At 37.9% G+C, this 17988-nt stretch overlaps 1 protein-coding gene across 2 annotated transcripts in view; it reads left to right on the plus strand.

Moving 5' to 3' along the window:
• Positions 1-16522, plus strand: part of EIF5B (eukaryotic translation initiation factor 5B) — a 3606765-nt gene extending 3590243 nt beyond the window's left edge. For both annotated transcript variants that reach the window (XM_044070982.1, XM_044070983.1), the window contains one exon: positions 15189-16522. In XM_044070982.1, the coding sequence (XP_043926917.1) occupies positions 15189-15296 (108 nt within the window). In that variant the 3' untranslated portion in view covers positions 15297-16522. The remainder of the gene's footprint in view (positions 1-15188) is intronic.
• Positions 16523-17988: the final 1466 nt, after the last annotated feature.

Raw genomic sequence — 17988 nt, forward strand, 5'->3', positions numbered from 1 at the left:
AAAAACAGCATCCCATACCTAGACTTTGTAGTCTCAGGACGAGGGACCCACATCTCCTTCCTTGATACTCAGTTAACCATTGACCCCAGCACTGTTAGCCTTACCTCCAATGTGTACCGGAAGAACACTTACAGGAACAACTTCCTGGATTTCAATAGTCAGCACCCCTTCTTTATGAAGAAGAATGTGCTCAAAGGGCAGTACATCCGCCTCTCCAGGATCATCTCTGACGATGATACCGTCCTCAAGGAAAGCCAATTCCTTTCAGAAATGTTCATCCGCCGACATTACCCCAAACAACTAGTAGAGGATGTGTTTCAAGAAGTGGCCTCCCACAGATCAGACAGACACCCACCCATCCTTACTCATGGCTTCACCCCCCAGGTGACCACCAGAACTACTGAACCCAATAACAGAAACTGTAGTTTCCCCATCCCCATCAGCCGAGATATGCAACCCATTAGGGATATCATTGGCAAAAACTGGAACATAATAAGAGCGGACCACAACACCCATCAGATAGTGGGTAATGAGCCTGTCTTCTCATACAAGAAGACCAGAACTCTTAAACAAACCTTTGAAAGGAAAGAGACCCCCATACTCAGGAATGGTGCAGACCCCCATGAGCCTGCTAACCCACAAAACCCCAAAGGTATGGGACCTTGCAAGCATTGTGTAGTCTGCCCTTTCATACACTCAGGCACATCCTACACTTTTCAACACTGCAACATCACGGTGCAGTTCAAAGCCCAGCACGACTGCCACTCAACTTTTGTAGTCTATGCAGCCTACTGCAACCAGTGTTTTTCCTTCTACATTGGGAAAACAATTAGAAAGCTCTCAGACAGGGTGAAGGAACACCTTGCAGCCATCAGGCATAATGACAGTTACAATGCATTAAGCAGACATGCCACCAGCTGCAATGGCTTCACCTGTTTTAAATTTCTAGTGGTAGAACAGGTCCAGCAGTTTTGTGGAGATTGCAACACACTACTGGAGCTGAAGGAATTAAGATGGCAACTCCTCCTTGAAGTAGATACCCCACCAGGGCTCAATGAGAATCTCAACATTAAATGTGCATTAAAGTGGTACAACTAAAAAGTTAAAGCACGCCACCTAGTGGCAGAATGTTAGCAGATAAAACCTTTTGTTTTATAGCAGTGTCTCTCATTAGTCCAAATACTACTGCATTGGCGTAGAATATCTACCAATCATAGTGAAGTATTTTTTACACCATTTAGACTATTTAAAGCTTGCAGAGTATTGCAAATGCATTACATTTTGCTCTGATGAAGTTCGATTGTTACCAATAAAGTGAACGAAAGCGCTCAGCAAGTAACAGTTCTGGCTCAGCGTCTATTCATTGGAATTCTGTTTTTGTTTTTAACAGTTCAGAAGTTTTCAGTAGTGTATATATATATATATATATATATATATATATATATATATATATATATATATATATATATGCATTCTTCACACTGAAGAAGGCTGTGTACAGATTACCAGCTGAAACTGGTCTATGTATTTTTTGCTGTCCTTGTGTATTACTAAATAAAATAGTGTCTTTATTGGGTCTTGTTTTGCTGGCTCTTGTTTTCTTTTTGATTTGTTGTTCCTTTGAGCCGTGCAATTGCTTCCGTGCAAACTTTTTTTGTACTGCTTCATTTGCATATATCCCATGGGCTTGTGATAAAAGACATTTGAGAGGTCACTTAGTGGAAAGGCTAGCTTTGCTGTTGTTTTCATTTAATTTTTACTGAGACTTCATACCTTTAGAAAATGACTCAACTCAAAGCCTGTTATTCCAGCATATTTCTGTGGAAATAAAAATATTTAAAAAGGGGCTGCTGACACTAAATGATAGACTTTTTTTGTAAAGACTTCAGAATATGCTTAATTCACATGATGTTATCCCTGGTAATTCAAGTATGCCTTATCAGCATTTGCAATCTGTCACTGATTTGAGAGCTTTGTTCTCAGGTATTTTTTGCCTTTGTCCCTAATTCTTGAGCTAAAAGGCTGACAGCCACTCTTTCTCTCTCTCTCACACACACACACACACACACACACACACACACACACACACACACACACACACACACACACACACACACTCACTCACTCACTCACTCACTCACTCACTCACTCACACGTCCTTGAATCTGCCAGTACTGCAGTTACTTGCAGTCAGGTTTATCATTTTTTCTTCCCCCTCTCTGCACTAAAAGTAATTGGACACGACCACATTTAGGAAGGGAAAAGAAAAAGGACAGCAAGTTATTTCAGTTTCCCATCACCGCTACAAGGTGGATGAGTAGGTTTCCCCTGAAGTAATGGACTTCAATCTGCATTCCTATTTGTTACTTCTCTGGAAGTCATTCTCTGATTGCCCCCATCTCACAGTCCCAAATCCTTTATAACTGCAGTCTGGGATATAATCAGAGAATGAAAAGAGGAACCAGCACTGAAGTGGAGCAGTGAAATACAGCTTTGCTTCAGTATTATATCAGCGTTTGGAGCAATGCTTTGCACTTGAGCTCTAAGCTTCACCGTGATGAGATCTCCTGTGGCTACATTATAGTTTGACTATCTTGATTGGATTAGCACATTTTCCTCTCTTACCCTTCTCTCTTTCGACAGACTTCACTGTCTTGCTAAATGATTTTCTTAATAAATTTTGTTTCATAGCACTACTACTTATATAGGAGAAGAAAAAAGTATCTGCAGCCTACAATCAGGGCAGCTATATTGTACAGATAAGGCCAGATTCGGAATGCTGGTCTGAGCTAAAATGAACATTAGCCGGCCTAAGACAGCTTCAGCATCATACATTTAAATAGATTGCTACTTTTAAACAGACTTCATACATGTCAAGCATCTTAGTGCAAAAAATCTGGAGACAGCCAGACAAAATGGGGGGGGGGGGGCGCAAAGACCCAAAAATAGGAACAGATTTTAAATATTACTACGCGGTGGTGCAGCAGTTAGCGTTGTTGCTTCACAGCAAGAGGTTCTCCCGTTCGATTCTCGGCTGGAGTGCCTTCTGTGTGGAGTCTGCATGTCCTCCCCGCGGTTGAGTGATGCGAAAGACATGCAGTTAGGTGCGAGCGTGAATGGGTGTGCCTTCTTTGAAGGTTGCAATTTGGGCTGGCTACTCGGCACCGTAAAAATCCACTACCAGTCATGAGAGGACCGGAGTTCCACTGTGGCGACCCCTAACCGGGAAAAGTCGAAAGACTTTTATTGTAAACATAGAACGTTATAAGATAAAACCACAAAGTCCACTGTGTAGGGTGTCCGGATCCAAAAATATCCACAAAATGCTTTAAAAAGTCAGTTTAATAACCACTTAAACTTCGGTTAAGCACTTTCATCTACATTATAGACTTTATCAGAACACATTTGTAAATTCCATCCATGTTTAAATACTATCAGACCAATCAGCTCCACAGGGTAATCAGTCAATTAATTCTTAATCATATGAATACTCATAGCTTAAAGTGCACTGTGCATTCAGTCAAGATACCTTGTTTGATTAATTTACAATAAAAATACATAAATATACATTAAATAATTGCCCTAATGCAATATAACAAACAATAAGTACATGTAATCACATTTTCCTAAAGTAAATATGAGTGTAATGATGTTGAAAAAACATTTAAAAAAATCATTAAAAAATATATTAAAAAAGTGTTATAAAATATATGCATTCCATAAAGGAATTTATGCTTTTGCTACATCTATATATGATTAAGCCTTTAGTTCCAAAATAGGCTTAATGGATATACCATCATTTATTCCCGGATGTACTGTTGAATTTAATAATGTTTGCCATCTAGTTTCTCTTTCACCTAATCTATTACTAATGTTACCCCCCCTGGGGTTAACAGATATGTGCTCTAATGTAGCAAACTTAAACGCATCACAACAAGGGCTTTTGACTAGGTGTCTGTGTAACGCATCTTTTTTCCTTAATGCAATAAAAGTGGTCATATATTCTATTCCTTAGACACCTGTCAGTTTTCCCCACATAAAAACAGTAACATTTTGTACATTTAGCTAAATAAACCACATGCTGTGTTCGACAAAATTTCCATTCTGAAACTTTAGTATAGTTTGACTAATGTCTTCCAGTTTTAAAGTAGCGTCTTCCATAATGGCAAATCACTGGTTGCAGTGTCCACATTTGTGGGTACCCCCGCTCTTTTCCTATTTCTCCTATTGTTTACCTTCATCTCATATTTATTCTTGAGATTAAATCCTGTCTTGTGTACAAATGTAGGCTGCTCACCTAATAAATTGTAAATATTCTAGTCTGATTTCATAATGTTCCAATTATCTGTTTTTATACTTCTGATGTCCTTAGAATATGTACCGTATTGCAATATGCATGCCCGTTGTAACTGGTTGTGATTGTCATGGATATTATTATCCGTAGATTGCACATCCTCAATTCTATTTCCTAAAAGGGTTACCCCACTCATCCTTTACATATTTAATGGTGGTATCAATAAAGTTAGTGGGATATCCCCTTTTCCTAAACATACTCCCAATATAGTCAAGTTCGTTGACCATGTCTTTAAAATCTGAAGTCATTCTAGCTGCCCTTATACATTGTCCCTTTATAATGCTAGCCTTTAGACTATAGGGGTGGCAGCTGGAGTATTGTAAATATGCATTGCTAAAGGTACTTTTTCTATGTATTTTAGAACAAAACTGACCATTTTCTATGGATATGTATGTATCAAGGTATGATATACCCTTCCTGTCACTATTATAAGTGAATTTCAAATAATCACTAGATGTATTTAAATAATCAAAAAACATCTCCAATTCATACATAGAACCATTCCATAGAATAAAAATATCGTCCAAAAACTGGACATAACTAATAAAACTGTGCCATTTACTTTCAAATACACATTCCTCTTCCCAGTTTAACAACACTAAGTTGGCATAAATGGGTGCATAAGCTGCACCCATTGCAACACCATTACTTTGTCTATAATATTCCCCTTCATAAAAAATGTAGTTGTGCTTTAATACAATTTTCATAAATTCTAATGTTAACAGTACTCTCTCCCATGAAAAATCAGCTTACTTTTGTATACTATTCTTAAACCGTCTAAGGCCATCCTCCTCAGGAATACAAGAAAAAAGATCAATTACATCAATTGTTACAAAAATAGTTCCTTCCTTACATTTGTTGAGGGTTAACCGACTCAAAAAAATCCCATTAACCATTTTTTTTTTTTTTTTTTTTTTTTACAGTTCTATAGTTTGTGCATCTCGTCTGTCGCAACCTTTTCAAAGGTAGCCAGGGTGGGATTCATAGGGGGAGTAAAAGTGCTGGCCTTTTTAAATGTTTTACTAACTGTTACCCTACTATTCTCCTGGAAATGCAAAGCTAAATTAAGCTTTTGCATATATTGTTTAAATTCCACTATATAATGAGTAATATTCAGATGTGTATTGGGAACAAATTTCATTCCTCTAGAAAATAATACGAAGTGTTCTTTCTCCAATTTGAAATCTGTATAATTAAATATGCTAAAATCTCCTAAGCTAAAATGAACGTCATTGTGTTTGACTATGGTAGATCCATTATCTAATTTTTCCAATTTCCTTGGTAATTCGTTCCCCTCCAGTTCATGTGTTCTGGTGCTAGTTGTGTCTCCTGTGTGTACCAAATATTTTTCTTTGTCCCTAAAAAACATTTTATTTTTATTCCTGCCATAATATCCTTTATTCCTATACTCATCTCCTCTTTGATGCTATCTGTCCTGCCCTTTATATGTCCGGTCCATATCTCCTTTTTGGTTACCCCATCGATATTCCTGATGTTTATCATATTGGTCCATGTCCCTTTTTAATTTCTTACATTTCCTGTAAAAGTGCTTTTTACCGTTCTTGTCAACCCACTCATATTGTTTGTGAAAAAAGCTTTCCCAGTCAGTAAGTAGGTCATTTGTAATAGTCTCCTTTAAATGCTCTGTTTCAGCCATTAATCCACATATCTTTTTGTCATTACATTTAATAATACATTCTATAAAACTGAAACCAAACTTGTCAAATAACTTATTACATTCCTGTATGTTACATTCATCCAAATCCACTCCCATAGGCTGTTTAAATAAATCTAAGGCCCATGGGTACAATTTTTAAGTCTAGACACCATTTGAGATGCATATTATCTAAATGTAATGGCATCATACATTTAAATAGATTGCTACTTTTAAACAGACTTCATACATGTCAAGCATCTTTGTGCAAAAAATCTGGACACAGCCAGACAAAATGGGGGGGCAAAGACCCAAAAATAGGAACAGATTTTAAATATTGCTATGTGGTGGTGCAGCTGTTAGCGTTGTTGCCTCACAGCAAGAGGTTCTCCCGTTCGATTCTCGGCTGGAGCACCTTCTCTGTGGAGTCTGCATGTCCTCCCTGCGGTTGAGTGACACTAAAGATATGCAGTTAGGTGCGAGTGTGAATGGGCGTGCCTTCTTTGAAGGTTGGGTGTTGGGCTGGTAACTCGGCACCGTAAAAATCCACTGCCAGTCATGAGCGGACCGGAGTTCCTTGTGGTGACCCCTAACCGGGAAAAGTCGAAAGACTTTTATTATAAACATAGAACGTTGCTAGACAAAAACGCTTTCTGTTAGCATTTATTTTCTGAAGGATTTAAAGTCAACTCAAATGTATTTCATTATTCAGTCATTGGTCAAAAAACAGAAGTATGAGGAGTAGACAAAAATTTTGGCAAAAATCTGTACATTCTGCAGAGTAAGTTTATCCATCGCACATACAGTCAACAGCAGAAAGTAACACAAATGCAGTCCATTGGCAGCAGTGGCTAAAAGCAAAAGTATGCAGTCAAGAACAAAAAAAAATTGTGAGTTTTCTGGAAAAATGACTTGGAATTGAAGTCACTAAATACAGGCATACATTGCAGCTTCAAACGTGATATGCTTCCAAAAACACATACAAACTCAAATCCTGTTATTCTAACAACCTTCTAAATTTATACGAACATTTAAACTTTGTCCTTGTTTTTTAGCCTCATTATTATAAGCTTTGTCTGGATTTCTTGCTTCAAGAGGTGGAGAACAGATTTATTTCAGGCTTTTTCAGATATCTTGATCTGAGAGGTTCATAGGAATGCAAAGCTCTGTTAACTCCTGCTGCTGCTTCTGCCACAGATTGATTGCTTTCAGTCTTCCCAAGCATAGATATACAAACACGCTCTCTTTCATGCACCCATGTATGCACTCACAAGCACACTAGATCTCACACATGCAGACAGAAATATAAAGACTGTAACGCAAACACACACTTACATACTTATCTTTTTTTGTAAATTCTTATTTTGCTTTTACTCTCCCTAAACAGCAAAACTGCTAACTGCTCGATTGATCGCACTGGTACTGTCATGCAGACATAAATTAATACACCCAGACACTAACAGAAACACACTCTCTTTCTCCTATTTTTTAATGCAATTTCTTCTTTCCTTATTTTACACTGGTTAAACAGCAAAAATGTTGCTTAGCCAGTGTAAAATAATGGCAACCGTTATGTTTCTTAGAGTACAAGGTCCACGGCAGCTGAACAGTCACTACCTGCAACTACAAGTCTCCTGGCATTGATCTCCACAAGACAGATTTTCCCAGAATGTAAAGTTGTTTGCCTCGCAAGTCAGGTCTCGCCTCATAAAATTAATGGTTTCCAGGGAAATAACTACGGACTTAAGTCACAAAAGAATGACAAACATTTGAGTTTGACTTAATATCTTTACTGAAATGCACGCAAACACCAGTTTTGTTATCTGAGCAGCTGTCTGTTTATATGAGTAATATTTAAAAGTTGTCCCTTTCTCCCATTACCTTTGCCTTGTCCCAATGTCTTGAACTAAGCTGTTGAGAGGTATGGATGCAAAAAAAAAAAACAAACATTATGCCCCTGCAAGAACCAAAAAGAATTAAAAAAAACTAAGCTACTGAATTTTCAACGTTTGCCTTAACGAAACTAATTACAGCATTAGGGCAAGGATGAGTATAATAAGTAGCTATGGCTATGATAGAAACACATGAACTAACTTCCAGTAAAAGGAGTTGTCAGCAAAGATAATTGCAAACAGTCGCATTAGGGAAGGTTAAATAGTCACTAAACTAACTACGGTAGATGCTTATAACTGTATGGAGTAGAAGGGTGATGTTTACCTATTTTGGAGAAAAGAATATTTCTAACTGTAGAACACTGGCTCCACAATAGGCAGGAATAAAAGTAATCCTCCTAGAAAATAGATGCTTCTGGCAACTACACTTAGGAGAATAGTTCCAGAGTAGTTTGGGATCGCATTTTTATTGGATGCAGAGGGCACATTTAACATATCCATTGCATAGATAATTAATGGAGGTGTTTCCTGGTTGCAAGGACTGAACAGGGCAGTGTGGGGGTGGTCCTTTGGCAGCAACAGAGGAAAGAGTTGTCAAAAGCAAAGGGCGACGTTACTACTAAGCCGTTCCAGCGCCCTTAGAGTTTCTCCTGTACTGTGAGATTGTAATAGGCTTAAAGGTGGCTCACTGTATCAGAGCTGTAACAACTGAGGATGAAGGAAACATTCAAAATCGGGATTTACTGCAGCAGACTGTCTTTTCTTCAGTGATACCATCTTAAGATAGGGAAGAAAAGCATTTTGGAATTGAGGAAACAAAGAATCACGTAGCTGTCCTTTAACAATTAACAGCTAAGATAGGAGGTGGAAATTAAATAAAAATGGTTGCATATAATTAATCTGCAGGAAAGTTTCCAGAAATAAATGGCATTCCAGTGGAAGTTTGGAAGCTATGTAGGAAGAAAGTGATAATCTAGAAGGTTTTCTTTAACAGTATTTTAAAAGGAGGGGAAGCACCAACATCCTGGAAGAAAGCTGTGGTGATTGTACTACCCGAAGATTGTAAACACCCATCAGACGCAGCTTCATATAGCTCCATTTCAGTTTAAATCATGATTATAATGCATTTGTCTATAATAAGTAAAAGAATGGCAAAGATATTAGCAAAATTGATAGATATGGATCAGTGTGGTTTTGTGGAGGGAAGACAAACGTTCGACAAAATTAATAAAACCATGATGATCCTCAGGGAAGCATAATTAAAAAAAATACCACTGTTGGTAGATTTTGATGCAGGGAAATTATTATACAGAATAAGCTAGGATTTTACGAGTTGGGCAGTAGAAGCATTTGCATTACCTAATACAATAATAACGTTAATTAGGTTACATGAGGGATCATAGGCACAAGTTAAAATGGTAGGGTTCCTCCCTGGCTAAGTTGTCTGAAGATAGGAACCGGGCAGGGGTATCCTGTGTCCACTTTATTGTTGGATATATGTTTGGAACCATTGGCAGAGAAAATAAGGTACTCAAAAATTCAAGGATATAATTGGTATGGTAATAGAGAAAAGTTGTTTTTATTTGCAGCTGCTATTATTTTGTACCTGATAAAAACCAGAAAAGGACACCTCAGTGTTGTGCAACATTCTGAGACCGTTCATTTTTTCAGGATGTAAAATTAATAGATAAAACAAAGGCTATAAACTGTTTGCTCACACATTATTCAGTTCAGCAACACCCGTATTTGCAGAGACATGATCAAATGAATTAGGCATATGGGTTAAAAAGGAGTCTCTTATGAAAGCTATGGATATGTGGGAAAAGACTAAAAAGATTTAAAAAAAATGAGAAACCGGATGCTGCTGCTCATGGATTTGGATAGCAGTATACAAGCAGTGAAAATGTTTAGTGCCTTTAGTTTATATGCAGGTTAGGAATATTTTTATCAGCCAGAAAAGTTGTGAACAGTACTTGGTGTTGGATGATTTTATATAGGAGGAGGAAAGGGCAAGGGACAAGTGAGATAACTTGATCCTTCCAATAAAACAAGGTGGTTTAGGTTTATCTGATTTGAAGGGATATTTCAGAACTACACAGTTGAGGCTCATATAAATAAGCAGAAAGCTGTAATTCAAAGTGGAAAGAAAAAATTATGAAGCAGGAGGGAAATGCAAGAAATAAGGAGAGAGAGTGGGATTTTGATGCAGATCCTTAAGGAGAATAACAGCAATACAGAATATTATGTTCATAAAGTAGCAGAAAGTATTCTAAAAATATCCAACATGAGAATGGAGAAAAGGAGATTTTGCATAGGGATGACTGCAGTTAGGGGTACAGAAAATAGGCAAGAGAAGGCTGGAATTTACTGGATCAAACTGGCAAAGAAACTAAGGTATTGTTAGCAAAAAATTAGAGAAGAAAAGGTAATAGAGTGGGAAGAGGCTAGGAAGACATTTGGACTGCGTACTTGAGACTGCCTCCCCATCAGGGATGGATATGTTGAGTATAGGCAAACAGAAAGGGATAGAGGAATCCTAAGAGAAAGACCTGTTCTGGTAGAGTTTTAGTGGAAGCTAGAACAGAAACTGATGTTAAAGGGATACTTAGTAGGGTATATAAAACATTGCATGATATAAGAATCAATCAGAGGAGGTTAGAAAAGATTGGGAAGAGAGTTTAGATAAGCAGTTTCACAAGGAAAAAAAATCTAACTGATTTTGGATTTGAGCTTGGAAGTGTTTGCATAGGTATTTTTATACCCCAAGCAGACTCCAAAGAATTGTTCCCCGGGTAGATGGCAAATGTTGGAGGTATGATGAGGAATAAAGAGGAAACTGGGAACATATTTTGGGGGTCTAATGAGATGGCAGACTTTAAAAAAATCCCTTCAGAGTACTCTGTCAGAAATATTGGTTGAGCAAATGGGTGTAACTAAGGAAATTATTTTTTTTCAGCTGGGTTACAGAATCTGATCTGCCTTCACATATTAAGGCCTTGTTAAGTTTAATTCTAGTGACTGCTAAAAAAAAAAAGCAATTACTTGAAAATGGAAATCAAAGTCTAAACAAACTGTATTAGAAGCAGTGAATATTATAATAGAGATGAAAAATGAAGTTTAAGGGAAGGCAGGAAGTGATCAGTTTACTTAATGTATTGATGATTGTATAAAAAAAAATGTGATGTATAATGTATGTAACTGTGAACATATTAACGTTTTGTTTTCTTTTATAAATGTATGCTTCCCAATATCTTAAGTGATAACTCAGAAAGGGTGTTTATATAAAAAAAAAAAAAAAAAAAAAAAAGATGAATGTATGCAGGTGATGGTTAGGAAGAATGGATGTAAGAAAAAAAATGACAAGATCAAAAAGGGAACCCTCAGGGCTCAGGTCCACACATGTGGAACAACCATGGCTATTTCATGCTGCTACCTGTTATTTAAACCACCATGTCCTCCTGACCTGTTATACTGTCTCAACAAAATAGGAGTCTGAATGTCGGATGAAAAATGATGACAAGAAATAACTCTGGACAAGTGGGTTCTGCAGATGGTCTGACAGAGAGGTTTCTTTAGTTCTTCTCATGACCAAAGCGCTGGGAGATTTCACAAGTACTAAAAGATAAGCATCTTTTTAAATCCCTAAAACATGATCATCTCCAACAGGGAGCTCTATACAGTGTGTACCAAAAAGAAAAGAGGACACTGGCTTGTATTCAAAGCTGTTTCTGGTGGCCAGTGAAAAGTAACACTTAGTGGCCCTTTATAAACTTACCCCGACTAAAAGTTTGTGAATTCAAAATGTTACCCTGTACATCCTCCACTTATACTTTTTTTCTCCAAGCTCTTATCATGACTGTAGATCTAAGAAGTACATATCCAGGGACCACACGCTCATTGTCAGTTTCAAAGGGGAAGGTAGCACAGTTAGTTAATTTCTGTGTCTGATTATCTTCTGCTGCTAGAGTCTTTAATAATTGCCTGACTCTAGTTGTTCCCAGGTTTAGAACGTTTGCATTTACCCTTACCTAGGTGATTGTCCCATCAACATCCATTTCCAGGAAGGGGGTAGATAGGGACTTGTCTTTTTTTTTTTTTTTTTGCCGTAGTTATTTCGAGATCCTCAAGTCTTTCTTGTGACATCCTCATATTCATTCTGAACTCATTCAGAACAGTGATGCTCATGGGGACTAGACAGGCAGGATTTCTTGCCTCAGGATGGACTGAAATTCATGACACATTGTTCCTGAATATGTCACAAAAAAACTCTGTATCCAAGGAAATCAAAATTTAAACCAGCTGTAATTGAAAAGGAGATAACATGTAGAGGTGTAATCTTCAGAAAGGAGAGGAAACAAATTGCTTACAAGTAAATGGGACATGCAGGAACAATTCATGCAGGATAATGTTCAGGAGGAAGATTGTTTATGGGAAGATAGGAATTGAGCAATTTAATGTTGGAGTAAGTAGTAATAGAAAGAAAAAATCCTTGTAATATATAATGCATGGTTAATATTTTGTATTTTTTTCTCTTAGTGTGTGTGTCTATATCTTAAGTAATAGTTTAATAAAGTTGTTTAAAAACAAAAGAAAAAAAAAGAACTCATTGTCTACAAGTCCACAGTCTTCATTGTTTGTTAAGGCAAGATTCTCACTCCCTGCATGGAAACTAAAGTGGTTCCTCGGATTTATTTCACATCAGCATAATTAGTTCCAAGGCAAGATGTTTCCTTAGCTGCCTATTATAATGTAGGAATTTACATTTGCATGATGAGCCCAGTAGGTTCAAAAGAAGCAGGGGAAATTTTCAAGCTGTCTCCTCGGAAGCAAACTCTGATGACAGACTATTCGTGTGTGACATGGCGAAGTCAGTCGGGGCACTTCCCAGGTTTCATTGGGACAACAAACAGCACAATAAACCCAAAAAATCATGCTTTAAGGGTCTTCAAGACTGTTTAGAAGCCATCTGTCTTATGTTGCAATACCACAGTAATGTGCTATGTAAACAGAGAAATTCACAGCTTTCACCCTTTGTAGGCTAGCAATGAAAGCTTGGAAAAAATGGTCTTGGACATTCACCTAATGGCCTCCTGCATTCCATCTTTGCAGAATTCTTCATGGTGGATCAGTTGAACAGAAGAGAAGCAGGTACTTACAGGCAGATGCTAAACAAGGATGCATTTGTACAACTGGCCCACAGATGGTATATACCACAAATGTACATATTTCTTTCTCAGATCAATAGACAACTGAAGAAATTCTTTTAGAATGCCACTTAAAGTAGCTGAGGCAGTGCACACCAGCTTCATTTGGGCAGTCATTTTCTGTATGCTTTCCGTTTAATCCCTTTATATGTCTGGGTAAACATGAATGTGAAGGAAGAGACCAACGATGTCCCTAATGGTGCTTTTTTGGCCAAGATGACATTTGTCATCAATTTCAATACATATGGCAAGGAAGAAACCCTTCATTTTGTCTCAACATATAAACCTTCTAACCCTACTTAAAAAAAAAAAAAAAAAAAAAAAGATGTTAATGAACCCGAATATGTAGACACCGATTGTCTACATGGATAATCTGGCATTGCTGCCTTTGGGCCTTTTTTTCAGTGGATGTGCTTAACATCATTAAGGAGGATAGCAAGTCTGCCACAAGAATGTATTACATTGTCAGGTGGAAAAGATTTTCCCTGTGGTGCCAGAAGAGGAATTAGATCCCCAGTTCAGAGTTAGTGTCACTGTTTCTGCAATGCCTGTCAGTTTTGTAAGGGTCAGGGTTAGCTTGCACCTCAGTGAAGCTACATATATCAGCCATTTCAACCGACAATACCTATGGATTCCCCACTGGCCTCATTGCCTCTGATTAAACAGTTCCTTGAGGGGGGTGTTGCACCTGAGCCTACCAGAAAAAAAAGCAACTCCTCCACTAGAATTTGAATTTTCTTTTAGGAAAGCTAGCCAAAGCATTCTCAGGCTTATAACTTTGGAAGGCCACTCATTTGCTAGCAAGTATGTCATCCAGTAGGATTTCAGAATTAACACCACTAATGTGTAAAGAAGTTTACCTCATCTTCCTCAAGGATATGGTTGACATGTGAACAAACCCTTCTTTTATGCATAAAGTATTCCGTTTCCTATTTCTTTCCTAATACTTGAAATAAAAATGAGAAAATGTTTAATTCCTTGTTTTTATGTAGTTTGCTGAGATACTGTCCAGAGAAGACCAAAAACATAAAAGTTCAGATCAACTGTTTGCGTACTTTCCAGCTAACAGTGAAGGAAAATGGCGTCTAAACAAACCATCTCTAAATGGTTGGCTCACTGCATAACATTTTGCTACTCAGTTCATGGCAAAATTCTCAGGGTCCAAGTACAGCTTGACTGTATGAGGGGTAGGGCCAGCACCCTCTCATTCTTTAGAGGTGTAGGTACCCAGGCCATCCTCGAAGTGTTTGCGTGATTCTCAGTACACACATTTTCCAAACAGTACAAAATAGACTTTACCGTCTGGAGAAAGGTCTCCTGCAACCATCCATCAGTCCACAGCTGTGGGAATCATCCTAGTGATGGCTGCTGAAAACTGTGATCCATGTGAAGAACATATTGTAGTTCTGTAAGGAATTTAACATAGAAGTATGTTGCAGTAATATTGCCTCCTCACCTTCTCTTTCTGAGGTGGCATCTTAGGGCTGGAGTTGATACCAGTTTGTCCCAACACTCATTGATACAGGGCTTCTAGTTTTTTTCTGATCTGAAAGGCTTTAGGAGAGCCAGATTTTATAAGGTGGTCTTGCACATTTTGCTAGTGAAATTGGGCAGTAGTTCATAACATGACCTTGTCTTATCAGGGTTGGCCCTAAGAGTTAGACTAGGAGAATCCTGCTTGTGCCTCCTCAGCCAGAAAAAAAACACTAAGTATACCATTGACAGAGAACATCTTTACACTAGGAACATGGGGAAATTGTGCAAAGTTCTGGAAGTCATGCTTGGATATTCAGCCTTCTGAGGCAGAGGTTCCATTGGTTATGCCTGCTATGGCAGACATCCTACTATAACAAATACTATTATGGTAAATTCTTCCCACCAAACCATAGCTTCTTTGTCTTTTTGTTTCTTCTGGTAGTCTTTCAATGTCTGCTTTGGGCCTTCCTGTAACTACTACCGCTTTTACTTAGAAACTTGACTAAGTTTACTTTTTGTTTTTTTAGTACTTAAAACTTAGGGAATGCTTTTTCAAAGTTAGGCTAATTGAACAAATTTAATCTTGTATTATTGTTTTTCTCTTTCAGATCAACCGACAGTCTATTGACGCTCTAAAGAACTGGTTCAGAGAGGAAATGCAGAAATCTGACTGGCAACTGATTGTAGAACTCAAGAAAGTATTTGAAATACTTTAGGTTTTTAAATTCTTCCAGAAGATGGATAATGACTAGACTTGCAGTTTCTTCGGAAGAGGACTGCGGAACTTTGAAATCAGATGGCAAATGTGTGTAGTAAAAGTGTTTTCCATGAGAAACCAAGATGTTTACACTGGTTTCACAGTGGTCAGTTTTAAATATAGCTGTACACTTGCAATGTGCCTGTTTTTTTCCACCCTGTATTAGCTGCTGTTTTAAGCTACCATTTATGTTTTGAATGTAAAAACATCCTCCACAAAAGTTGCTGTAAAACTAAAGACTTGAATTCTGCAGTGTTTAATTTTTTTTTATATATTCTGGTGGAATTGCTTATGGAAATATGTTACTTAATGTTGTATAAAAAAATCAAGCCACTACACACACAAGGTGTACTTAAAGCCCATACTTTTATAAAGTTTACCGGAGATCATTGTTTACCTTGTGCAGAAAATGATGTAAATCTTCAGTCAACCTTTTATTGCTTGTACAGTTTTTCAGGTTCACTTTTAACTGTAATCATTTATTTCAGTAAAGTTAAAGGTGAGCAATTGACAGTGATGGTGGAAAATGGTAATTTGTGTAGAGAGAGTCATTTTTGCATATTAGCAAATGCATTTCAGAGGATGTAACATGCACAAAATATGCATCAGCATTTCACCTTGTATAACAGTTCTTTGACGATTCATACATCAATGAAAACTGAAGTTGTTTTTTTGCAGATTCAATCCTGGGCTACAGCAGTGGGATGTGCTCCTCACTGGAAAAAGATTGCAGTGGTTTTGCACTTGGCTAATCTTAACCAGGTTTATTCAGTGTAATATCATGTAAGGTTTCTGTCACACTGGTTAACTAATGGTAGGGCTAGCCAACCAATGGTGTAAACCTTGGCTCTAGACTATTGTCACTGTTGGAAGTGACACCCTGACATTCTGTGCAAAAAATGGGTTTGAAAGCGGTTGTGGGTAGATGGTTGGATGGATGGTACTTACATTACAGTCTTCATACTATCAAGCTAGGGCTTTTTGCTAGCCAGCTGTATATTAGGTAAGAACATGATAGTGATTCTGAAATCATGAATTTTATTATTGGATTTGAAATATACCTGCTGTCATAACCGTCCATACCCACTTAAATCACTTCAATTTTAGTTCAGCTGTTTGTCTGATTGCTGTGTCTGCCAGTGATGTTAAATCTGATGTCATTATTAAAATGTTTGCACTTTGCAAGTATTCTTGTCTTATCAGCCAACTGTAAAACTTGACATGTTAATTAAAGTTGATTGAATTTATTGTATCTGCTAAACACACACTGTAACTTCCAGTGTAAAAAAAAACTACATTTAAACACTTAGGTGAACTACAGCACATATAGTAAATGAACATTAAAAATTCACCACTACATATAAGAACATCATGATGTAATTAAGACAAACTATGCCTTTATAAATACTAAAAGTAATTAAAACTTCCTGAAAAAAAACAGTTAAATAATAAATAAGTCAATGCTTCACAACTTTTCAACCCTTGATTTTAAAATGCTTTGATTGAAATAGATGTTCTTCATGTTTCATTGTTGCAGTCATCACATTTGGGTTATCTGCCTGCAGGTAGCCCTCAGCCGGCCTGAATACCAGAGTCTTTGGATTTCTGTTAGATGCTCTCTCTTCTTCCATGACATCAGATCATTAGGGGTATAGAACATGCAGCCGACACCATTACATCAGTCTTTCTTGACGTGCAATGCCAGAAGCAGAAGCAGTTCACAAGTGCTGGTAGGCCAATTCCTGAAATTTTCGTTTTCGAGTTTCAGACCCGAAGTCTTCAAAAAAGATAAGTACCCCATTGGGGATCCTTTTTCTTGCCCTAACCGATGTCGGTAACGGTTAACAATTGTCTTACCTGTGGAAACAAATACTGCATAGAGATTTTCATTCTTACTGCATCCCCTGTTTAGGCCCAGACCATGGCTTCCCTCGCTGTCGGTTTTGTGCCTTGTTCACTGCCCAAACTATTCGTTGTCATGCTATTTTTGCAGCCAATTACTTTTCTACTCTATCTGCGTACTCCAAAATGGCTTAGTTAAGCCATCTGACTACCGATCTACCAAAAAAAACATAAGGATAAAGACAGAGACCGACCGCATAGGTCCAAAACTGCTGACAAAGCTTCCGTTAAGCTAGTCGCCAGTCTGCCAGTACTCAGGCGCTTTCCTCAGCCCCGGATACCCACTACTTCAGATTCGCAGGCCTCTGCTGAGACCCATTTGGAGTCCAGTATGCCGCGAGATGCTTATTCGACTATGGAACCTGTGGATGTCTCTACCTTGGATGGGTCCAGAGCCGCTGTGCAGGCACAGTCTTATGAGGGTGTATTCAGGCCTTCAGACATTCATATTAAACCGCCACCATCGTTTTCATTCAGGCCAAAAACTCGCACTATGCCTAGAAAACCGACGACCAAACCGCAGGCTCAGGCCCATATGCCTCAAAAACAAATGCTTAGAATGGCTGAATACCTTATTACCTTAATTAGGGGAAGCCAGCCTTCCCCCTCTGAGACCTAGAACTGAATTTTTCTGATTCTTCTGATCAGGAATCTGATATTTCTTCTCCTTCTGATTACCAGGATATGCCTTATCTACTTATGAGGATTCTGATGCAGAGGATTCCACTCCCTCTGTTTCCCCTCCAGAA

This window comes from Protopterus annectens, chromosome 5.part0 (genome assembly GCF_019279795.1).
Source record: "Protopterus annectens isolate FY-2018-M chromosome 5.part0, PAN1.0, whole genome shotgun sequence".
NCBI lineage: Eukaryota > Metazoa > Chordata > Ceratodontiformes > Protopteridae > Protopterus > Protopterus annectens.